This window comes from Equus asinus, chromosome 2 (assembly GCF_041296235.1).
Source record: "Equus asinus isolate D_3611 breed Donkey chromosome 2, EquAss-T2T_v2, whole genome shotgun sequence".
Lineage (NCBI taxonomy): Eukaryota > Metazoa > Chordata > Mammalia > Perissodactyla > Equidae > Equus > Equus asinus.
The window spans coordinates 155,541,357-155,566,723 of record NC_091791.1 but is presented as its reverse complement, the minus strand read 5'-3'; the positions used below and the strand labels follow the sequence as shown (position 1 = coordinate 155,566,723).

Sequence of the window (25,367 nt, the reverse complement as noted above, 5' to 3'; positions counted from 1 at the left end):
ATAAATTATTTTCAAAGCATACATAAACCTAAAACTGGAAGGGACTGCATGGGTCATTTATTTTATCTATTTTATGCCAAGCTATACGTAAACCCATTCATTTAATGTGTACTGTGTGCATGGAACTGTTTTGCCATCCTAGTTTTTCCCATCTCCACTGATGGTGTCCGTTGGTGTCACCTCTTCTAGTGTTTAGTAACCCTCCTCGCCATGTCACCCTTACTGCCACGTCACTGGGCTTCCCTGCTGCTCCTCAGGTAGCAGATTAAAGAACTTCAATCGAGACTGGGATGAATCAGGAGCCTGGGTTTGGGTTCTTGCTGTGTCCTACAGTCATTTCCTTACTCTTGTTACTTCCACCTATAAACTTGGGCTAATTGTGTATGTCTGCCTACTTTAAGAAGGACAAGGTGAGGAAAAGTGTTAACAGTAAGAGGTCCTCTTTCAAACTACGGGTTGGGGCCCCTTCCTCCAGCCTGCGCGCGTCGTTGTTTGCTATTGCAGCCCTTCATATATTTCTAATGCCTCATTTGCCTCTTGCCTTTTGTTTTATCACAGATTCTGGAGGACAAGACTATGTTGAGACTGTAATTCCTAGCAACCAGCCACCCAGTGCTGCATTCTTCAGTGAGACACAGAGACAGTTTTCCCGCTATTTCATTGAGTTTGAAGAATTAAAGCTTCTTGGCAAAGGAGCTTTTGGAGCTGTCATCAAGGTGTGGTACAGAGTTGTCCCCAGTCCCTTTGAGAGCTCCTTCTCTGTTCCATTTCTGCAGAATTATGGACCTGACCTCTATTCTGAGAGTGGGGAGGGAAGTGAATGCGACCATTTAAAACTATGATCACCTTCACCTTTGTAGAGTTAGAGGCTTTCTTTAGAGTGACACTGGACACATTAAGAATGCATCATTCCTGTCCCCTTGCTTGATGCCGCGCATTAACGTGAAAACCACAGGATTGTAACAGCACTTCAAGTGGAGTCAAGACCTCTACATGAAGAACATTTTTGCGTACTTTGGTTGAGAAAGAAAATTGTTCTTTTTCTCCCATTTGCTTTCTGAGTTGCTGTAGATAAGAGGGCTGCAAGGTTAGAACTGAGATGGAATTCAAACTGAGAAATGGCCCCAGATAGTCTTGATGGCTTTGATTTTCCAGCTCTTACTGGGGTGGAAAATTAGTGATGCATTATTAAGGTGTGCTGTTAGGTCTTCCTTTCTTCATTCCAGTCTATTTGGGTGACTTTTATTATTATCTGCCCCTTGAGAGATTTTAACTGTTTTTATATACTTTAAGTCCTTTGTTTGACTTTAGGAGACCTAGATTAATATTATATTATTAAATCCATATAACATATATGTTGTCGTACACATGGGAAAGTGGCCCACCATTAATAGGGCATACATCTGTTTAGGATTCTGAGAATATCTTCAGGAAGCATTACTAGTATTACTGTGGAAGGCCTTTTACATCAAAAGAAGAATTGAATTTGTTTTTCTTCAGTAATCGGGGACAGAAAGACAATCTTAAGCAAGTTTTCCAAAAGGAAATTATAGTATCATGGGAAATTTTCACCTTTCTCTTTGAGAGTATAGACATTACATTTAGGTGATTAATTAGATCTGTGGGCAGACAGATATCTTGGTCAGGTAATCATAGTTATCTTCAAGAGGAGTGGATGATTGAAGTCTATATTATCCCTTTTATTCACATTGTAATTTTGATCAAGTCCTTTAAACTCTTTATATTTTAAATTCTTGATGCAAAACATTATCGAACTTCATTTCCTTATAAGTACTTAAAAATGATCAGTAAGCTCATATAACAAAAACATCTCAGTAATTTAAGTCTCCAGGCTTTTCCTCCAGTTTCTCCCTGTGAGAACCACACAGCCCTCATGCCCCATCTCTATTTCTGGACTAGGGTAGGGCATTCTGCTCACTGTCTGGCATTTTGTTAGCTGTTGGACCCATTACTGTTAATGAATGTCTCCATTTTAATAAGTGAATTCCTAGGCGTTTCCAGTGTAGCCAGCTCCACATCCCAGTCAGTGACTCATAGCGTACACGCTGTGTCCTGAGACAGGAGGCTGAGAGACAATGCCAGGACTTCCCACGGTCCTCCGCTCTAGTAAGGTAGCAGTAAAAGAACACAGGGCTGTCGTTTTTTTTTGGAGCACATTCCATATTTCAGGTTGTGTGCCAGGTGGCTCACAAACTTTGTCTTTCAATCTGATGATATTCTTATGAGATATTACCTCTGTTTTCCACATAATGGAACTGAGGCTCAGAGAATTTTCCTGAGGTTACATACATCCACCAAGAGATGAAACCTGCATTTAGACCCACACATGTTTTACTTGAAAGCATGTTTCTTGCCACTGTTTCCACACACCCACAAAAGGAAATCTGAAACTTAATTTTACAGTACTCCATTCTCATTCTAGAAGTAATTTTTTAGTACACTAATTGAAACCTGTGAGCCAAACAAGAGAATGATGCTCTATTTTGCCTTTTGTAATCAACTTGTTTCTTCCTCTGCCTGTGGCCAAGTTCTTGCTTTTCATCACCTCCGTTCACCTGCACAGTTGGGACTGGAATGTTCCAGTGAACGAAATGTTATAAAAGTTACTTCAGTCAACCCAGTTGCATAGTGAAACTGCCAGGATGTGGGATCTGGAGACTTGCCGTTGAAACTCTTTTTGTGTGTTTTTATTTTATTGCATTCTTAGCTGTGTTGTTCTAGTTTTGGCATATCTTCAGTCTTAGCAACAAAATCAGTGGGTGGTCATTGTGTTAAATACCAGCTGCTCTGTTTGCTGAGCGCCTTTCTCTGTGGGGCCTCGATACAGGTGTTTCACTCACCTAAGTTCGTGTAGTCCTTACAGCCACCTTTGAGATAAAGGAAGTGGTATAAACGCCGCTTTATAGATAAGAAAATTGAGTTTCAAGGAAATTAAGTCACTTGCCCAAGTTCACACACAGCTTTGTCTTTGTAAGAATTAGAATTTGCACTCAGCTCTGTTAAAATTTTTGCTGTTTAGTTTGTGTTTAGTGACTTGAGGGGTGAAAAAAAAAATCAGAGAGAAACTAGTGTCTTCTGAAACCTTACACTGACTTGAGAAAATAATTGTTTTTAAAACAAGGTTAAAAAAAAACAAGATTATTTAAAAATTTAGATAGATGTGATATTGGATAAGCAGGGATGTAATTGTCAATAAAATTAGTGATTAAAATGGAGATTGTTTTCTCCAGGGCCCTTATCAAGCTAAATACATCCAGTTCGGGGTGAGAGGTTTTCCAAGTTTTTGGCCGTCAGCTTAGGAGTTTCAGAGGTGTGGTTCTCGGCTGTAGCTGGTGGTTCTCACTCAGAACTCCCGCCTCTCCTTGGGAAGGGACGGGGTGAGGCGCTCAGAGGCCGGTGTGTGCGAGCTTCTGAGTGGCTGACCGTCGGTCCCTTCCCCTTCCCACGCGGCAGGTGCAGAACAAGCTGGACGGCTGCTGCTACGCCGTGAAGCGCATCCCCATCAACCCCGCCAGCAAGCACTTCCGCAGGATCAAGGGCGAGGTGACGCTGCTGTCGCGCCTGCACCATGAGAATATCGTGCGCTACTACAACGCCTGGATCGAGAGGCACGAGCGGCCGGCGGGCCCGGGGACGCCGCCCCCGGACGCGGGGCCCCAGGCCCGGGACGGGCGAGCCTTGCCGCAGCCACCCGCGGGCGACAACGACACAAACGGCCCCGGCAGCGTGGAGGCCGCCGCGCCGCCGCCCATCCTCAGCAGCTCGGTGGAGTGGAGCACGTCGGGCGAGCGCTCGGCCAGCGCCCGCTTCCCCGCCGCCGGCCAGGGCTCCAGCAGCGACGAGGACGACGACGAGGACGAGCACGACGGCGTCTTCTCGCAGTCCTTCCTGTAAGAGCACACGCGTGCGGCCGCGCCGGGCTGCCCAACCTTACCCCCACCGAGCCACGCCGGGGCAAAGAGCGTTCCTTTAGAGGTCCAGTCCTGTTCATCGTGTTAAAGAATATATGTATATATATATGAAACCCATTTTAGAGAATAGCCAAATTCAATCAAAACGTTTTTGCCCACTATGTTCCAAAGATTTCCAGAATCCAAGCTCTGGAAAAAGGAAAGATAGAAATTTCTTCTAATACCTCATCTTAATACATTAAATAGAGTGTTTTAAAGAGCATTCTTTTAGAAGAGGGCTTCTAACTCTGTGAACATTTAAGAACTAATTGGAGTCTGGATATAGGGCCAACTGCAGTTGTAAAAAGGGTTACCAGACCAATGGTTAGGATCCCAAACTAAAGTTTTTGCATCTTAGAATCCACCCATGTCATTTACTTTCATAATTTGGATTCATTGTATCCAGTTGGATATGGTTTATCTTACCTCTTAGCTATTGAATTATAACGGGGAATTTGGTTTCTTTAGTATTTCTCTGTTTCTCTTTTTAAGACCTGCTTCAGATTCTGACAGTGATATCATCTTTGACAATGAAGATGAGAACAGTAAAAGTCAGAATCAGGTAAATATATAAGTAGAAACTACACCATGGGGTGGGTATGTAAGAAAACTAATGTTTGATGTTATAAACCTCAGGTAAAATAGTAAAGCCTTAATCTGATAGGTAAATATAGAAACCGTCGATTTTAAAACATGATTATTTCAAATATATGCTACTCATATCTTTACTTATAGGCCTGAATTTATCCACATAATAAAACATGCCTGCTTTTAGAAGAGAGGAGTAAATTGACACACTGGGGGGTTTTGTTGTTGTTGTTGTTAATTAAAACCATTTCCTAGAGGATTTTGGGAAACTGTGGGTTGGGGATGAAGATTGAATGCAAATTAATTGAGTAACTATACAGCCTAATTGTAGAGTTTTGTAGGTCTCTCTCAATTAATCTTGATTACTTATTCTCATACGCTGTCCTCTAGAACAGTGTCTTAACACTGTGAGTCATGATCCTGTAATGGATTATGAAATCAGTTTCGGGGGTCACAACCAGCTTTATTTTGTTTTTAATGCTGTAGAGAGGAGTAGAGAATACCAAAATGCATCACACTAGTAAAGGTAAACTCTGGACCTTGTCTCTCATGAGTGTGTGTACTGGGTGTGATATATAATACATTTCTTTGTGTGGATCATGGTTGGAAAAGTTGGGAAAACGCTGCTCCAGGCCTTGGACCCCACTCAGTTCTGCGTCTTCCTCCACCTAGGCCAGCAGAGCCCTTCAATGCTGGTGTATGGAGGTCAGGGTGAAGCTTTTTAACTACCAGGGCTGTCAATTGTTGCTGCAGAGAAATCTTCTGCACCAGGGGCTGAATGCAATGACTTTTTTTTTTTACCAGGAATAAAAATATAATTACAAGTAGTTATAAAGGTGCATTCAAATAGATAAAGAAAAGTCTACATGCAGACTCTATGTTAGATAAGCAGTTAAATTGATTTAAAGGAGGTTTGAATGAATTAGCCAGCCTTTTTTTATAAGTACTTCCCTTTTCTATTAAAATCACCTTAAACTCCTTTCAGTTTAAAATTATAAATTATAAATTTAACCAGGAATAATAGTGTAAGTAATCTAAACTACTGCTTTTTCTTTTTTTTAGCATTAGTTATGCATTTAATTATTATGGAGGCACCAAATTGATAATCCTGGTTTTGCTCAGTTAAGGGCAGCATCCCATGGGCATTCTAATTGATGAGTAGAAGCCTCCAAGAAATTAACAATCTTCTACAGATAATCCCCAGAGTAGGTAAATGATTCAAGAGTGGAACCTGATTGTTTCCGGAACAGAGGTTTTTTTCTCTGATAAAGGAAAAATGTTAAAAAAGCTTCTACAAAAAACCATGAAATGCTACCTCCTGCTTTTTCCATACTTGCCGGGGGGGCGGTATTTAAATACATCTTTTAGAAGAAAAAAAATTTTTTTTAAAAAGGGACATGAGCTAGAAAGAAAATAGCTGTGGGGGGCAAACAGACTAGCCACGTGGAAAAGTAATGTAGAGGATCGGTGGTTGTAAATGGCAGCTTGGTTGTTCTTCAGTGACATGGCCCAGAGGGCAGTGTGCCCTTTGGTAATATGATCACAGTTAAATTGTTTTTGTTAAAGATGGATTTCTCATCTTCTGTTTCCAAAGTAAGCTTACTATCAAAGGAAGGCATTCCAGTAAAACTGAAGCCTTAAAATACTAGCCTGTATTCATTCCGCCCCTCTTATCCATAGAAATATATCAGTGGTGGGGAAAAGTTGACTTGATTTGGAGTCTTTTAGTAGATTGCACAACTTTAATTCCATCCTGTTTCCTGTTTTTCCCATTGTTGTTCTGCACAGTGACGGACCTGTAAACTCTACAGTAGATTCTAGTAATAAGGAAATCGGCTTTGAAATGCCATAAGTATCTAAAGGACTGTGGTGGTGTTCTGCTCACTGGCTTCCCCTCTAAGGCAACAGGATGGCCATGAATATGGTGGGGGCGGGCACAAATGACTTGATGATAGTGACGATCTTGTTTCATTTCAGCCCCCATTTTTGAGTTCTCACATGTTCCTCTTGGGTTAGGATGAAGACTGCAATGGAAAGAACAGTTGCCATGAAAGTGAGCCATCAGCCACCACTGAGGCTGTGCACTACCTGTATATCCAGGTGAGGCCCTGGCAGGCGGCTCGGTGACACAGCAACTCCCAGTAGTTGCTGTGGGTATGTTTCAGGACTCTAGAGAAAGACACTGGGCAGAAGAAGGCTCACTGGCCCTGCCAGAGATGAATCGGCCAGAGAGGATTGCAGCACAGAGGCCCTTCCCCCAGCCTGGAACCTGTGCTTTCCTGTACCGTAGCCAGAAATGGCAGAGGGCCGTGGGTGTTAGGGGCTCTAGACTCAGGCTGTATAAGTTCACATCCTGGATCCCACTGTCACAGCTCTGTGAGCTCAGGCAAGGCTCTTCAGCATTCTGTGCCTCAGGTCCCCACCCATAAATTAAATAATAGTGGCTATCTCAGTGACTTGTGAAGAATAAATGGAATAACACATATGAGATAATGAGAACCATATCTGAGTTCCATAAATGCTAGATTGTGCGTGTGCAGAAACTCCATTTTGTCGAAGTTAAATCTGGACAAGTAAGGTATGATACACACACATCCTTGTGTGTGCAGAAGACACACCAACATGCCTTTAGGCAGAGTGGCTTGTCCTGGAATCTCTGGGGGACAGGAGCCACAGGCAGACCGGTCCCAATGAGGCATGACTAAAGGGAAGCCTATAGGCTTTGGCTGCAGGGGCAGCATCCTGGACAGTGGTGAGCCCTGCCAGCAGAGGGACAGCCGCAGAGCAAAGAGGAGAACTTGGCTCTGCCCCAAGTGAACAGGACCATGGGTCATTATTAGTATTTTCAGTCATATCTGCAAGGAGGCCGGTCTTTAAATGTGAGATATAATACTGTGCGGAAGAAGGAACCCCCAGGCAAGTGTCCTTCAGAAGACTGATTAGATGGTTGTCTTCCTGGGGTTGGAGCTGGTTTTAGGTATTCCCTAACATACACATCCTTGAGGTACCACTCATACACGATAAAGCATTTGTCTCCCAAATGCCTAATTATCGAGTCTCACATACGTGCCGTTACTTTCTGAATGATTATAATGAGACAGAAGTACGCAGAGGAGGTGCGTCTGAGGTGCAGGAGGATCATGTGTGGGAGTCAGAGGCCTCGTGAGGCCTGGAGGATGAGTCAGAATTTATAGACGGTTATTCTGAGCATGAGAGGATATTCTTCTTGTTTAAAATGAGATGTTCTTCTCTTTAAAAACAAAAAAAAATCCTTCTTCATGAGAAATCCCAACTGTGGCACTGGTTTGAAACATATAGGCTATTTCCATACATCAAATGCTGCTTGTTGGTTTAAGATTTAAATGATACCACTTTGTTTTCTGAGACATTAATACGCTTAAGAAGGGGTGAGAGAGAGCCTGCTTGAATGTTTTGATATTTATAATGCTTTGCTATAGACTTAAAGGTCATTGTCATTAATTTAATGTCTAAAGGAGAAAGGCTAATGACATCAGTAGATTAATTAGCCCTTCTTGGAAATTTAGGTTTGGAAATCATCTTGTAAAGCAGTAAAATTTTACTTAATTCTCAGTTTTTTCATATTATTTGTGACAGGATTTTAAACCGGTGTCTTATTTTTTTTAATGAAAAATAACATGAAAAATAAAAATGGTTATGTTGGGTTATGCATATTTCTCCAAAATTTAATACTGTTGGTTTATTTCTTCGATTTTAAAAAATCAAGCCTTTCCTGTAACTATTTGAAATCCATAATACATGTTTTAAAATGGACGATTACATTTATTGCAGTTGTCTTCTATAATTGAAACTCTGTGTAATCGAGTCCCGCCTGGTTTGTTCTTGTCCGTAGATGGAGTACTGTGAAAAGAGCACTTTACGTGACACCATTGACCAGGGGCTGTATCAAGACACCGTCAGACTCTGGAGGCTTTTTCGAGAGATTCTGGATGGATTAGCTTATATCCATGAGAAAGTAAATTTTACAGCATTTCATATGTGAAAACTTACATTTCCGTAAAATTTATGACTGAATAAAAAATCAAATATTGTAAGATTGGAGAAAAACTGAAATAAAGGGAAAATTATGGGTATATTGAAATAATCTATTTTTATAGGAAAATAGAACAGTGTATCAAAACATAACAAAATAGTACGAATATTCTTTTTTTTTTTTAAGATTGGCACCTGAGCTAACATCTGTTGCCAATCTTCTTTTTTTTTTTTCCTTCTCTTCTCCTCCCGGAAGCCCCCCAGTACATAGTTGTGTATTCTAATTGTGGGTCCTTCTAGTTGTGGCGTGTGGGACCCCTGCCTCAGCACGGCTTGATGAGCGGCACCATGTCACTCCCCAGGATTCGAACCAGCGAAACCCTGGGCTGCTGAAGCGGAGCATACGAACTTAACCACTCGGCCACAGGGCCAGCCCCAGGAATATTCTAATAGTATGAATTATCAAAGTTCAAAGAACAATTGAAGGTTAGGACAGGGGTCTGCAAACTTTGGCCCCTAGGTCATGTCCAACCCCCCTAGCTGCATTTGTATGGCCTGTAAACTAAGAATGGTTTTGACATTTTTAAGTGGTGGTAAAAAATCAAAAGAAAAATAGTATTTCATGGCACGTGAAAATTCTATGGAATTCAAATTTCCGTGTCCATAAAGTTTTATTAGAACAGGGCCATGCTTGCTTGTTTACGTATTGCCGATGGCTGTTTCTGTGCTACAGCTGTAGAGGTGAGTGGTTGTGACAGACACTGTGTGGCCTGTAAAGCTTAAAATATTTACTCTCTGGCCCTTGACAGAAAAAGTTTACCAGCCTCTGGACCAATAGGAAGTATTTACACGTGCATGGAATGTGAGAATGGTTCCTTGAGTAGTTTGGAATAAAGGGAGAGTATGATTCATATATGCCAGGTTATTTGATTCTAACTGACGTAGTGCTCCCCTTCCTAGGAACATGGAGAAACCAGAAAGTCACCTAGCAAGGACAGGGATGAGACTGAGCAACATAGCTTGCTACATGTATAAAATGTCATTTTAAATCTCAAAATTGGTATTGCACTATAAATGCTAATGGGCCAGTTTCAGGGCGAAACACTGCTTACATTTTAAAAATGGGATTGTCTAATGCATTAGCCAGGATAAATATGTTTTTTCCTTTGCTTCAATTTTCTTTAAACTTCAAGTGTTTATACTGCACCATATTTACACTAAAAAAGCCAGGACTATAATTTACACATGTCTAGTTTATAAATGATTTGGTAGAAGCAGAATTTGCCAGGTTGGAATAAAATTGATATCATCCTGGGGTCCTAGAACCATGCCCCGTGGGTTCTGTTCCTCTTGATCTAATTTGCTCAGCATCTGCTGATCATTTGCTGGGTATCTAACACTGTGCCAGACCAAGAAATACAGAGAGGCACGGGTGTATGACACACCCCATACTTGAGAGGGACTTCTTGTTTTTTGAGGGAGCCAAAGTTCACCTTCATGTAAAGGTGAAAGAGATCACACGATAATGTGTTTTTATTACGTTTAATTACTCCTATAATACTTATATTGCCTGCAACAATAAGCATTATGAGGATGATGTTAGGAAAGGGCCAAAGATAATTACTATTATTTATTTGTTCATGTAATAAATAATCATTGAGCACCTACCATGTGTGCTGGGGATGCAAAGCAAATTGTTGGAATTGCTTTAAGAAGCCTTCCTGAAAGACCTGGCACTTGTAAAGCTTGTACAATTGAAATGAATGGAGAAAAGCAAGAATTTCTTAAGCAGGGGAAATAGCGTGAAGAAAGGAATAGAAGAAGGAATGAAAATGTTGTGCGTCTCCCAGACCAGAGCAGAGACTTTGTGATGCAGCAGAGAGAAAGGTAATTGTGAGCCCAGGAGGGGACCTTGGATGCCACAGCGATCCACTGGGATTTGCCGTGATCAGGACCACAGCAGGTAGACAGGGAGGTGGTGGCAAGGTCACTGACAGGACAGTCGAGGGACATGGCAGAGGCCAGACAGCGTGGATCAGCATTGTCTGTGGGAGAAGACCTCATCCGACTTTCATCACTAGGTTGGCCTTTCAAATTAGGAAACAGGCATAACTATAAACTGTGCTTAGGGAACAATTGTTGGTTTCTTTGCTCTCTTCCGTCAGGGAATGATTCACCGGGATTTGAAGCCTGTCAACATTTTTTTGGATTCCGATGACCATGTAAAAATAGGTGATTTTGGCTTGGCGACAGACCATCTAGCATTTGCTGTGAGTATTTTTAAAATCAATCTGTGTCTGGAAATGGACTCGTATGCCTTGATAGCTGTGAAAGTGTTAGAATGCGGGATAATGAGTTCACTGAACTCTGCTGTGTCATCTCCAGGAAATTATGCCGGTCTGAAGGGATGAGCTGAAAATGATCTTTCAAGCTGTGAAATTGTGAATATGTTTGAGCGAGTGCATTCCACTTGAAAGACATTAAATTATTGGTTTGTAGATGATATTTACGTCAAAGGCATATGATACTTTATGAAATAATTTGGTATTTTGGTCTTCCATGCCAAGTACTGGGCTAGATGCTTTACACTTGAGGGGCTTCTAGTTAGTAAGGAAATAAAGATCAAAGAACATAAAACTCTAGGAGAACCAGTGCTAGACAGCATGTAATTCAGAGAGTGTTCTTCACAACATTGTAGAATAGTTGTTCAACATACAAAGCTGAAATAATGTGACACGAGGGAAATAGTGACATAAGAGCAAAAGACAGGAGAAAATCTACATATAGTTGTGAGGATCACGAAAGGCTAAATAAAGAAAACAGCATTTCAAATGGGCCTTAAAGAATGGATGGAAGTCCAGCAGGCTGATATTGAGGACAGGGCATGGTGATACGAGGGTAGGAGATGCCAGAGAATAAACAGCATGAGCAAAGGCCCTGGGATGAGCAGACATGATTGTTTGAAGGCCAGCATGTTGTCTGGTTAGTTGAAACTATGAGGTCTAGGGCAGCAGTGAGAGAAGATACTAGAAGCTTGGGGATTCTTGCAGGGGGCAGGCCTTGAGTGCCAGAGGAAGTTTTACTTAATATCCTCCTTATAAGCCAGAGTTATTAGGTACCAAAATCTGTTGTAAATGCAGTTAATTCTAAGGGCAGTCTGAGAAAGAAAATAAGATTTGGATTAATGGTGACAACTGTAGGGGCTAAATTAGAAGGTGAGGTTAGAAGGAGCAGAGAGGGAGGAAATGGAAGGGGACAGTAAAGGCATGGTCCTGACCAGAACAGCAGGGAATCTGAAAAGTGCTAAGACCAAGGAAGGGGCAGAGGATGGGGATCTTGATCCTCAGCTAAAGACTTTAACTTGGTGTCTGGAGGCTGTAGTATAGTGACGTGGATGAGGGGCAGGCTCTGCAGGCCACTGACCTGGGCTAGAAACCTGGGACCAGTTAGTGAACCTCTCAGTACCTCATCTGTAAAATGTGCCTAATGCTAGTACTACTCCAGAGAGTCATCTCCAGGATAAAACCAGGCTCCGGGGAAAGCCCTGGAGCAGCGCCCAGCCTAAGAAGGTTAGAGCTGCTGTTACTGGTGGCGGCGAGGTCATGGGAATCTTCGGAGTGAGGTCAGGAAAACCGTGACTTAGGGTAATGCGAGAGACAGCGCTGCCACAGGTGGAGTGGAGGACGTGAGGCTGCCCCAGAGGTGTGAGCAGTGGCGGGGGAACAGCTTTGGTGCCCTGCTTCTGGGAAGGAAGAGTAAAAATTGACCCAGATACAAAGTTAGAAAGTGAGTTTGTTAAAACACCCTCACCCTAAATAGATTCCGTGTTGGCATTTGCAGTATGAAAATAAACTGGTTTCTATAAGCTTTAGGGGGTTTCTGCTGTGAGGAAAGAGTTCCATGGTGAATTGCCCTTCTCCTTGATTTCTTTGGGTTTCCAGGGAGCCCTGCATTAGTGGGCTAATGAAATGTAAAATATTTAAAGCTCAGAAAAAGCATTATTATGGTTATTCTGGTGTCCGTGTGATATTTTTCAGTGAGTCTTCATTTAGAAATGGATAAACCATTCCTATGGAATAATAGAACATGTAACGTGATTATTTGGCTTACTTGTATTTTAGGCTGACGGCAAACCAGATGAGATGTCAGATCACTTGATTAAATCAGATCCTTCAGGTAAATCCAGAAGACTGTATATTTAATTGGTGTATTAAAAAGCAGATCACAAAATTTCTTTTTTTCCCTTACGTTTTTTACATACACAGAAAACTATATATATGTGATGTATACAACCTGAGTTTAGTTACATATACACCTGTGAAACCATCACCGATCTATGCCATATACACATCCATCACCTCCAAAAGTTCCTTCCTGCCCTCTTATTTATTATTATTATTATTAATTTTGTGATAACATTTAAGATCTCCCCTTTTAGGAAAATTTTAATTATGTAATACAATATAAAGTTTCTTAATCTGAAACCTGTCTTTCATTTGTAAAGATTTGATTCTAAATTAACAAAATTATGAAAATGCTTTAATTTTTTTCCCTTTTCACTATGTTAATTGTTCTTCGAACTTGAAGAATTTCGAGCCTCAGATAGAATAATTGGCTCCCGTGCAAAGACAGTTATACTTTGTCTGACCCCACACGCTGATGTGAGGTTATCTCATGACCTGGCCTTCTGGGGTCTTCCCATCTGGCACTGCCCCTCTGCGACAGCAAAGACATCCTCTGTGGAACAGAGTGTGGCCATACATGACTTAGAGTTAATCTCTTGGTGAAGTGCATGCTGCTTCTTCCAGTGAATAGTGTGAACAATTAACAGATCATGTCTCACCCTTAAGAAACTTTTTTCTTTTTGATAAAAATTTGCCTGTCTCTCGGGGCCGGCCCGGTGGTGCAGCGGTTAAGTTCGCACGTTCCGCTTCTCGGCGGCCCGGGGTTCGCTGGTTCGGATCCCGGGTGCGGACATGGCACTGCTTGGCAGCCATGCTGTGGTAGGCGTCCCACGTATAAACTAGAGGAAGATGGGCACGGATGTTAGCTCAGAGCCAGGCTTCCTCAGCAAAAAGAGGAGGACTGGCAGTAGTTAGCTGAGGGCTAATCTTCCTCCAAAAAAAAAAAAAACAAAAAAACAAACAAACAAAAAAAAAAAATTTGCCTGTCTCTCAGCCCTATTGTTAGAAAGCCTTCCCTCTGCCTTCTTCTGTACAGGTCATTTGACTGGGATGGTTGGCACTGCTTTATATGTAAGCCCAGAGGTCCAGGGAAGCACCAAATCTGCATACAACCAGGTAAAGGGGAAGCTTTTTGGGGAGAAGGAAAGATCTCAAGAGTGAGATAATAGTAACAACATCAAGATCACAACATTTGGGGTTTAGTTACCAGCTGAAATACTCAGGAACATTCATTCACTTGTTTGTATCCACATGTGTATTGAGTGTCTACTCCAAATAGGACATATGGTACCCAAGGACAGTGACTGAAGCTGGCACTGTTGCTGCCACGGAACTTACAGTCCCTCCATCCATCCAGTGAAGATTTGAACTAACCCGGTCCTGGGCCAGGCCCCAGGAATACAGGGAACAAGGCAGTTGAGTAATAAGACAAATGTCTTATTCCAGCGCTCAGGGAGCTTATCCATTGGTGGATGAAACAGACAATAAACAAGTGAAAAATTTTTTTTAAAAAATCACAAATTGTGATAAGAGCTAAGAAGAAAAGAAATGGAGTGCAGTGACTAGAGAATAATAGGGAACATTATCTTTAGATAGACAGACCACAGAAGGCCTCCCAAGAGGATGGCTTTTAGGATAAAAGAGAAGGGACAAGGCTGGAGCATGCCTGGGAAAGAAGAGAAGTGAGCAGAAGAAACAGCATGCATGAAGAGAAGACTGAGAGCTAACTTGGCACATTTAAGACGGTCAAAAACAAGGTCAGGTGTTGCTACAGCATGGTGAGCAGTGCAGGAGAGAGGCGTGAAGTGAAGCTGGAAGGAAGGTGGGGGTCAGATGGTGCACGGCCGGCTTAGCCAGGATGAGGAGTGTGCAGAGGGAGCCACTGAAGGCTCTCGAGTGAGAGAGTTCACTCTGACTGCTGCTGGAGGCTTTGCAGAAGTCCAGGTGGGGCAGCTGAGAGCTGGAACCTGAATGGCAGCGGTAGAGATGGGGAGAAGTGTGCTGATATAGGCTGCATTTTGGAGGGGAGTTGGCAGCTTTTCCTAATGGACTGGATGTTGGATGTGAGGAAAAGGAAGGAAACAGGACGGTGTTCAAGTTTCTGCCTGGAGTAGCGGGGGAGGGGTAGCAGATGGAGATGAGGAAAGACACAGGAGAAGGAGGAGGAGATGGCAGGAAAACTCCATTTGGGGCCTGTTAAATTTGAAATGCTTGATGATGAGAGATCCAATTAGAGATGTCCAGTAGGTTGTTAGAGACTCAGGACTTGAGTTCAGAAGAAAGGTCAGAGTCAGAGGCATACCTTTGTGTTGCCAGCACACGGATGGGATTTAAAGCCGTGAGACTAGAGGAGATCACTTAGGGCAGGAGTGTAGAGCTAGATCTTAAAAATATATTAGCAGGGAGTTCGCATCAAAGCATATTCTCAGGTTTGTGGTAGAAACTCAGGCCTGGGTTTTGGTTCTGAGAGGGAGCACTGGGCAGTGACATCAAGTTGAAGCGGACCTCTAAGTACCCAGCGAGGGTGCGGGGAGGGGACTGCACACGCCGTGGGTGTGGGAGAGCACCTTTAGTGTGGTCTTTCTGAGTTCATTTTGCAAGAGTGTGATGAAATCCTTCCCACGGCTCTGTCTTTTGACCCAGCAGTTCCACCTTTTGAAATGTATCCAAAGGAAACACCAGGGACATCCAAAAAGATTGGTGTAAAAGGGGTTTGTCACATCATTATTTATAACAGTGAAAAATAACTGTTTAAAAATAGGGAACTGGCTAAATAAATTATGGGACTTCCATGTAATCAAATACTATATGTCATTAAAGTCATTAGAAGCCTGTTTTAGAAAAACAGAATATTGATAAATATTCTATGTTAGGGGAATAAAAGTTATAAATCATAGGATGGTTCTAGTTTTATAGAGTGTGCATCAGTGTATATGTAAAAAACACAAAACGGGCCTATCTTATCCATCAATAATAAATATCCTTCAGCAGTGGGATTATGAGTGATTGCTATTTTATTCTTGGTGCTTTTCTGTACATTCCATATTTTCTGCAACCAACAGATGTAGGAAATGCCACAATGCATGTTTGTTTTTGAGACTTCAGAGGTCACTGGTGATAATTAGAGGGGTTCTTCTATTAATCCTTGAGTCCACGTTCATTCAAGAGTTGTTCTTGAAAGTGGCTTCTGTGCCTGTGTGCGGTTTACCATGAGCATCCTCCCCTGAGCCGGACTGTGCTGCAGCTGCCTCAGGCCTCTGCCTTCTGAACATCATCTTCCCCCAGCAGCTCGCTGCCTGAGGCTGTGTCTGCACCAACTTGCCCTCTTTCTTCTTCACTTGCACTTCCATATTGTGTTAGGATCGGTCCCGTGATCCTTCTGTTGTGCCAGTTGTCCGTCCTCATTGGTATGGCTTTGCACTCAATAGCTGACCTTTGCTGTCAGCTACAGATTGGAGTCCGTGTTTCACTTTTCAGATGATTAGTAAAGATGCAAATCAAAGCAAATTCTTAGGACGAATCTTGATTGTCCTTGCTTTTTAAGTTATTCTCAGTGTTGGCCACTGGTTATCTGGGTCTGTATATATCGCTAATCCAGTTACAGTTAATTTCAAGGAACATGTCCAGAAGTGATCCAAATGTTTTGTCTCGTTTATACTTTAGACCTATAATTTTTTAGAAGAAATGAGATTTTTTTCTAGTGTGGCTTGTTTTTCACTTATGGAAACTTTATTCCAACTAAGAGTGCTCATCCTATAATTCCCTGGTAAATTATTCTTTCATATCAAGGTTCTCTAAATGCCATTCTTTTTCCTCCTCAGAAAGTAGATCTCTTCAGCCTGGGAATTATCTTCTTTGAGATGTCCTATCACCCCATGGTCACAGCCTCAGAAAGGATCTTTGTTCTCAACCAGCTCAGAGACGTATGTATCAGAAGTTACAGTGCATCCGTTTCCAGTAACCTGAATCTTGGCATGGATGTCAGAATTCAGTGCAGGGTATTTTTCTGGTATTTGTAAGATAGAAGAGGTGGTCCTCCTGTAGTTTTCTCTATTTCTAGTGAATGGAAATCCACCTCTGTGTACACACCTCCAATGATGAGAAACTGTCTCTAGTTTTATTTTTGGAATCATACTTGGAGAAATCGCTAGGTTATAGTTACCTTTAAAAAATTATTGAGAGATTTAATCTTGATTTTAAAACAAAGGAGGAATCCAAACATTTTGCATGATTATTAATACAGTTACAGCAGTGGGAATGCATTATAAAGATAATGGATATTTAGTCCTAGAAATTAAAGGTTCCAGCTGAACAGACCTGTTACAGTCATGCCTAAAGAATACCACCATGACTGGAATTTGAAAGGGGTCTGGGAAAAATACCAGCCACTTGAATTTTTTCCCCAGTGAAATTTCCATTTGTGTTCTTGGAATTAATTCTTACCTCTGTTATTGCCCAAGCCAAAAGGACTAATGTTAACAGTGTGTGAGGTCAAGAACGCCGGGCAGGGGCTGGCCCGTGGCCTAGTGGTTAAGTTCAGCGTGCTCAGCTTTGGCAGCCTCGGTTCAGTTCTGGGCATGGACCTACACCATTTGTCAGCCATGCTGTGGCGGCGACCCACATATAAAACAGAGGAAGACTGGCACAGATGTTAGCTCAGGGTGAATCTTCTTCAGGAAAAAAAAAAAATGTCAGGCAGAAACAGCAGTTAAGATGAAAGTAGAGAGTAAAGTTTGGGTGAGGGTGATTTGGATTTACATATTCATGAGGAGGAAATAGGGAGAGCCTTCTTCCCAGCAGAGCAAAGCAGGCGTGTCTGTTAGGTTAAATCATAACTGAGAGTACTCCTCTAGATATTTCAGAAAACAGTTGAATTATTTTACTGCCAGTACAGCATGGACTGCTGGGTTCATAAAGTACGGGATGAATAAAGTGATTTCTGTGTCCTCACCTTGGCCTGGAATGCTGTTAGAGGATTATGTCCTCTATGAAGTGACTTTCTTTAGTCTAAAATTCATATTTGTTCTCTCATTTCAAGAATATCAAATCTGTCAAGGTACTGTTATGATTGAGGTCTTATTTACTAGAAAGGTGGGAACTTTTCAGAAGATAGAGGTTTCAATGTTAATGTTTTTCTCTTACTCTTTGTTGGTGGTTTGGTGGGGTTTCTTTCTTTTGGTGAGGAAGATTAGCCCTGAGCAAACATCTACCATCAATCCTCCTTTTGCTGAGGAAGATTGGCCCTGAGCTAACTTCCTCAGATCATTTTCCTCTATTTTGTATGTGGGACACCTGCCACAGCATGGCTTGATGAGCAGTGTGTAGGTCTGCGCCAGGGATCCGAACCTACGAACCTTGGGCTGCTGAAGCAGAGCACATGAACTTAACCACTACACCACCGGGCTGGTCCTGGTGGTTTGGTGTTTTTGCCTTTTTTCATCTGTGTCTTTAATAAAGCTACTTTGTCTTTTCTGAAACCATTAGATTTTAAAATACTTTGTCCTGAGATGAGGTACTTTCTGACACCTAGAGTGTCGTTTGGGTAACGTTTGTATTAGAATAACATGTATGTACTTGGAGAGTGGGCATCGGTGTGAAGCAGGCATCCCCTCCGTGTTCCTTGTTAGCCAATTTTCGTTCTCTATTTGATTTTCTTACCTCCGGTGAATAAATGCTTTCTCTGTGGCTGTTTGCCGAGCTCTGTCTGAATTAAATGTAATATTCTTTTAGCCCTCTTCACCTAAGTTTCCAGAAGACTTCGATGATGGGGAGCATACAAAGCAGGTAATTTTCTGATGCTTTAATTACTGTGTCTTCACTCTTCATTTTAATTACTATATTTTTTCTCTTTCAATTAGTAATCTTCTGCCACTCATTCTCTTGTGTCCTGGGAGCAACGTGGGAAAAAATATCAAAAGATGAAGCACTTACAATGTTATTAGACTTGAAATACACCATAAAAATGCCAAGGGCTGGCATAGAAAATTAACAAACCACAGGGTTCTTTTGTGTGGTTCATTGTGCTTTTGAAGTGCTATTTGGAACCTTGGCTTAGAGAAGCCAAGGTTTCTTTTTCTCTTGAAAAGGAGAGAGTGCTTTTACAGCTCATTGTTTTAGATAAAGCTTGGAACTTTAAGAAAAGAAAAATCTAACTTAAAACTATAATTTTCTGTTTTGTGGTTAATGTAGCTCAAATTCTAAAGGGGAAGACTGGACAGTCTGATGTTACAGTATTTTGAAGCAAAATAATTTCTCCTCTATACTGTAAATACCTGAGTGTGTGTGTATGTAACTCATGTCGTAGGTTAATATTGGCATCCAGCTAACATGAAAAAATAATTATTAGGGAATTTGTGTGTTGTGCTTCTGGTGTGCATTTCTTCTCAGCGCTGGTTGTTTGTCTTGGTGAAGCTTTCTGTGGTTAATATTCTTGTCATATGGAAGTTTATTCCTTATAATTGGCTTTTCTTAACAATTGTAATCAAGGCAAAATCCCTTATTTAAATTATGAATGTTGAGAACAGAAACCTATCTAGAAATGGCATTAATTTGCCATTTTTTGCTTATTGGTTATGTATCTGGATGGACAATTCACTTTTCTAGACTTTAATTTTCCTCACCTGTGAAATACAGGGATTATGTACTCTTTCCATTAGCACTGACATCTTGTAATTCAGTAGTGTTTAACACGATGGTTTATTTATGGCTAAAGGGACCTGTTCTGCTTCATGTATTTAATTAGTGAAGAATCATTAGAAAATACATTGATCTGTGTCTCTACTTCTTTTGTTAGCTATTATTATTTATTTGAACTAAGTCATTTCCTGTGTTTCTAGATGTTGTAAGTAAATGTTCATTTCATAGCCTTTCCCTATAACAAGGTCAGTCTTACCCAGTATTTCCACATGTTGGCAGCTGTGATGGCAGAGGAATTTTATTAAACTACAAACACGAGACCAACTATACAGACCATTTCTGCAAATGACGATTGTTCTCCTATCACAGGTACTTACTAGGTACCTTTGAGCGTTGGCGTTTGGATTGTATGAAATTGGCACCCAAACCACGATGACAACCACCTCCCCCGTGACAGTCCTTGCTTTTTATCTGAGAGGAGGCAGCATAGAAAATGCTTATAGACTGAGTATAACACAGTTTTTGCCACACACAGAAATTAGGCAGTATAACACGGTCTGTTTTGCTGAATAGAATATTGTTTTTACCAGTTTAATTTAACATAACTTTTCATAAAAGTTGCATCACGTCAGTTCCTTTCTTTATGTGAAGAGTCATTACCTTTATTTTTATTTCAGCCAAAGGCAAAGGTAGGAGTTGGGGGGTGGAGGGAAAGTATATTAAAGATGCATAATTAGAAAATGCTTAATAAGGTTCATCTAAAAACTGAGATTTTTTTCAGATCTCAAATATTCCTCTCACTCCTTATAAATCCTTATTATAAACAAGAGAGTTAAAGAATCGTTAAGGAAGCTTTCAGAGGTTTCGATTGCCTTCAGATGGCGCCCTGCTTACTGAAGCGGGAGCCGTGGAGGTGTAGTGAGTAACGTAAATCAAGAGAATCCAGGGGAGCGCTGTCAATACAGACAACAAACGGAGAGGAGCAATAGCAAGGTGTTTACGCTGCTTTAAGGATTCCAGATGACACATTATCATTTCTACTAAAATTAGACAACTAAAGATACTTGTTTTATGTTCTCACACTGTTTTTGATACAGTATTTTGTCTGTTTATGAGGCCTAAGTTCTGCCTCTGTGTAGTTGTTGAATTGGGGATGTTTTTGGTCATTTCTGACATAAACTATAAAAAGGGCCTCCTTCTTTTAAGAAATACTCATTAATTGTCGTACAACTCTGTGGCCATGATGAAGTGCAGGGGAAAAATGACAAATTCAGAGATTTCAGAAATACCAATTAAAATGCACCAACTAAGCCCAAGCAGTGTGGTGTCTTTTCTCTGACCTGAACCAACCACTGGCTTGTCGGGAGAGTTCCTGAGCATCATGCATTGCACCTCATCCCTGGTGGGCCTGGGTTTTGCTACAGAAATCCGTCATCTCCTGGCTGTTGAACCACGACCCAGCAAAGCGGCCCACCGCCACAGAACTGCTCAAGAGCGAGCTGCTGCCCCCGCCCCAGATGGAGGAGTCGGAGCTGCACGAGGTGCTGCACCACACCCTGGCCAACGTGGACGGGAAGGCCTATCGCACCATGATGGCCCAGATCTTCTCCCAGCGTATCTCCCCTGCCATCGATTATACCTACGACAGTGACATACTGAAGGTGGGTTTAAGCCAGACTTCAAAAGAGAGCTTAAGCTGGTTCACAAAAGGATCAAGTCAGCTCGTTATTCCCATGGATTCCTTTAATGCCTCCTAAATTCTTAATCTGAGGTCTGTGTGTGGAAAATGTGTGCATATGCATTATTCTGGGAAGAGCTACACTTTTAATCACTTACTTAAGGGAGTTCCTAAACCACCCACCCAAGAGATTAAGAAGCAGTACTCTTAGAGCCTGAGCCCAGCCCTGCTGTCCAGAGCCCAGAACATGCAGCCAGCTCAGATCCCCATCAAGCAGTTCGCAACTCCCGATGCCGGCCACACAGCAAAGGCACCTGGGGGGTCCTCTGACAATGCAGATGCCCAGGCCCCACATCTCATCTGGGAGCTTGGAATCTCCAGTGAGGCGCTTCAGGAATCTGTTTAAGAGCTCCCAGGGAGTTTCTGAAGCATAGCCAGGTTGGGGAGCCTTGAGCATTTTCTTTAAAAAAAATCAAAAACAGTCTGAAGCAATATAGTAAAATGCAAAATTCGATAAAGTTGGGTGAATGAATAACAAATATTTGTTATTCTCTATATGTTTCTGCGTGTTTCAAATGTGATATACTTTTCGAAGAGGAGTAGAGGAAGTGGTGCTAAGATTTCTGGAAGGTCAGTATAGGTTCAGGGGCCAGTGGCTCCTGCTGGCTGGCAATATTAGAAAGGTACTTACAGCTTATGTGTGACTTTTTAATTTTTGTCTTTTTGTTTATCTGTTGTTTCTAAATTTTCCTAGTGAAATGGTGGGTTTATTATAAAAAATGAAAAAGGGAAGCTCTTTACAGAATATGTAAATGCCCTGTAGCTTTCCAGGGGCCCTCTGCAAATCACCTTAGTACGTGGGAGGGGCCTGATGCCCTTAGGGGTTTGATTGCTGCACAGTATCCCTGAGAGTCCTGGGGGGACGCGTGTATTTGATTGTCTCTCTGAAAGGCACACATCAGCTTGGTTAAGAGCTTGAACTCTGAACCTAGGAGGCCTTCCTCAGATAGGTGGTTTCTTCCTCCCTGAATATGTTCAAAAAGGGACTGACTTTCTGAAATCTCATTTGTGATCCTGGGAATAAGCAGTGTAATGTCTACTGCAAGCCACAAATGAATATTTTAGGAGATTCCTTTGATTAGGCTTTGATGACATTTTAATTGGTCATATTTTAGGGCAGCTTCTCAATCCGCACAGCCAAGATACAGCAACAAGTGTGTGAAACCATCATCCGCATATTTAAAAGACATGGTATGTCCTGTTTTAAAAATCATATGCCTCCTTTTTTGTTGTTGTTGTTTTTTTTTCGGTGAGGAAGATTGGCCCTGAACTAACATCTGTTGCCAATCTTCCTCCTTTGGCTTGAGGAAGACTACCACTGAGCTAATATCTGCGCCAGTCTTCCTCTGCTTTATATGTGGGACACTGCCACAGCATGGCTTCATTAGCGGTGTGTAGGTCTGCACCCAGGATCCGAACCCACAAACCCCAGGCCTTGGAAGCGGAGCACATCAGCTTAACCAGTATACCACCAGGCCGGCCCCTCAAATGCCTTCTTAATGATGTTTTTTTCATTATTAAAAAGTACTGTTAATGGATTTGGCTGCAACCATATTTTACTATTAAATTCAATTACAAGCAATTGACGTGAAATTTAAGCTAATTTTGACAATGTGGCTTATTGAGGAGAATCAGACTTGAATATTAGAACCTTGCTATTGGCTAAAGTACAGTTGGTTTGTGGAGTCAGAAATATGACTACGTTAACAAACCTAACCTTAGATGAGCTCTGCGTTAGTCAATTTAGAGACTTGAAGATAGACTGATAGTGATTTCAGCAGTCCCAGTCGCAGATCGCTTAACTGTTGGGTTTGTGTTCGTTTTAAGTGGCCTCCTAGGAAGAATGAGGACCCGATGACTGGTTGCTTTTTCTAATTTGGCGTAGGAGCTGTCCAGCTGTGCACTCCACTGCTGCTGCCCCGCAACAGGCAAATATACGAGCACAACGAAGCCGCCTTGTTCATGGACCACAGCGGGATGCTGGTGATGCTTCCTTTCGACCTGCGGGTGAGGCTGGCAACACTGGTGACAGTGCCATGTCTGGTCACGGGGGTGACATCAATGTTAAAGGATTACCTCCACCAGTCATGTTTTTGGCTAGGCTTATTTTCTAAATGTCACCTTTAGGAAACATATTCTTAAGGGAGTCATCAAGGTGAGGGCCTTACTGGGATTTAGTAAACGTTGACCCCGTGTACATCCACCTTACTAATGGCGCAGGTGCTTTTGGCCTTGCAACTGGAACCCTGTGTTGCAGATGCCACATCTGCTCCTCGGTGCCGAGCTCTGCGGAGTGACCATAGCAAGCTAACCTGGCCAACTCAGACAAAGAAATGGAATTTTTTCTTTACTTCCTGGCTAGATCTTCGGTAACTTCCTAACATGTTAATGTCTAGAACAATTAAATTCTGTAACAGCGAGTGTCTCTGCTCTCGGGTGTGCCGAGTTTGCTCACGCTTGCCTCCTTCTGATCGCCGGGCTCCCCTTTGACAGCGACACTCTCACCAGTCGTTCAGTCCCAGTGTTGGTGCTGACAAGCCATCTGTAGCATGTACGTGCGTAAGACAGACAGGCGTTTAATCCTCTGAAGTACAGAGAGCTCTTACAAGTAGAGAGAGGAGCAAAGGATATAACAGGCAGTTCTCAAAAAGGGAAATGCACAGGGCTCAGAAACTTCTGGAAAGATGTTCAGCCTCACAAGTAATAAGGAAATGCAAATCAAAGGTATCACGGCCTCACCCATCAGATGGGCAAAAATAGTTAAATTAATGTCCGGAGATGACAGGGGTGTAGGAAAATAGGTACTTTCGTATACTGCTGATGGGAAGGTAAATTGTTAAACCTTTAGAAAAGTAATCTGAAAGTATTTAATAAAATTTAAAAAAATTTTGATGCACACACTATACCCTTTGAACCGGCAATTCCACCTTGAGGAATTTATTTAAAAAAATAAGCCTACACTGATATATGAATATTAAAAGGATATTCTCTGCCATATTATTGTGGTGGTCAGAAACTGAAAACTGCATGGTATTCAGTAGGAAAATGGTTTAATAATTTATTATAGAATGTTAACAAGGTAGGAGATCAAAATACATGTATATTTAGATACATCTGTGTCTATATTTGATCTGTAGAGATGTCTATGGTAAATTGCTAGCTGGGAAAAAAGTGTGTTTCAAAGGGACTCTAATATGATCCCATTTTTAATACAGAGAAAGAGAGAAAAGTTGAAAAACAACCGAGTGTGTGCATCAGGTGTGCTGTGTCTTTGCACGCACCCAGAATGTGTGAGGTGTAAACATACTCTCACGTGCGTGTAAATGACCACGTATACCAGCTTGTTTGTGTCGCCATGGAATGAGGTGTCAAAGAATACTCTTGAACCTTTGACTCTGTTTTTTTGGAGGAGGGTATGGAATCCAGGCATTTTATTTTTCATATCTATATTATGCAGCTTGTTGTAAGAACACATGTTGCTTTTATGGTTTAAGAGGAAATTCCTTCCATATTCTTGGCTTCTGTTTTTCTTTTACAGTAAATAAAGTGATTTGGGGTTGTTTTGAGGGGGAAGCAAATAAACAGCGTATCAGACTTTAGGCTCTATTGAAGAAAGGGTAGAAGTACAAACGTTTACATAGCTAGACTTAAAAGTGGCTTCTTGTTCTCTAGACATTAGGAGACTAAAGCACAGATTTTTAAACATCAGCTCTCTTCCTGTGAGCTGATACTCAATTCCAAAAAATAAAAGTAATTACCCTTGAGAATTCGACTCATTAGTTAATGATACTATATCAGATCTCTTGGGACAATCTGACAATGGTTTTATAAGTTGTAGTGGTTATTAGTGGGTGGTTATTAAGAATTTCTCCTAAAAAGATAGGTAGGAAAATCAGGAAACTCACTATAAGAGATAATACTCATTTGATTGTGTTACTGTAAATGACACACACAAAAAATTCACAGATAACCAAGTAACTTGCACTGATTTTAATTTGTGTGATAAAATTTGGCAGAGTATATTTAACTAAAAGTGAGTTTTTCTCAAACTTAAAAACCTAAGAAATGCCACAATGAATAGGGTTGGTGGTCTGTCCAGCAGTGGGGTCTGCTGCTGACTGAGGCCCCCAGGAACATGTCAAGGAATGCGAATGACAAGCAGTGCACGACTTCGTGAACATTCTAAAACCACTGATGTACACTTTAAAAGGGTGAACCTTAAGGTATGTGAGTTATTTC

At 41.6% G+C, this 25,367-nt stretch overlaps 1 protein-coding gene across 2 annotated transcripts in view; it reads left to right on the top strand.

Annotated features, from left to right (window-relative positions):
* Nucleotides 1-25,367, top strand: part of EIF2AK4 (eukaryotic translation initiation factor 2 alpha kinase 4) — a 97,263-nt gene that overhangs the window by 45,690 nt on the left and 26,206 nt on the right. For both annotated transcript variants that reach the window (XR_011500874.1, XM_014847337.3), the window contains exons 11-23: nucleotides 559-716; nucleotides 3,475-3,911; nucleotides 4,464-4,533; nucleotides 6,576-6,659; nucleotides 8,431-8,553; nucleotides 10,736-10,840; nucleotides 12,692-12,746; nucleotides 13,791-13,870; nucleotides 16,576-16,677; nucleotides 18,485-18,538; nucleotides 20,815-21,051; nucleotides 22,244-22,319; nucleotides 23,014-23,135. Coding sequence is in view for 1 of the 2 variants with exons in the window: in XM_014847337.3 (XP_014702823.3) it covers nucleotides 559-716; nucleotides 3,475-3,911; nucleotides 4,464-4,533; nucleotides 6,576-6,659; nucleotides 8,431-8,553; nucleotides 10,736-10,840; nucleotides 12,692-12,746; nucleotides 13,791-13,870; nucleotides 16,576-16,677; nucleotides 18,485-18,538; nucleotides 20,815-21,051; nucleotides 22,244-22,319; nucleotides 23,014-23,135 (1,703 nt within the window). In the remaining variant the exon portion in view is untranslated. The remainder of the gene's footprint in view (nucleotides 1-558; nucleotides 717-3,474; nucleotides 3,912-4,463; nucleotides 4,534-6,575; nucleotides 6,660-8,430; nucleotides 8,554-10,735; nucleotides 10,841-12,691; nucleotides 12,747-13,790; nucleotides 13,871-16,575; nucleotides 16,678-18,484; nucleotides 18,539-20,814; nucleotides 21,052-22,243; nucleotides 22,320-23,013; nucleotides 23,136-25,367) is intronic.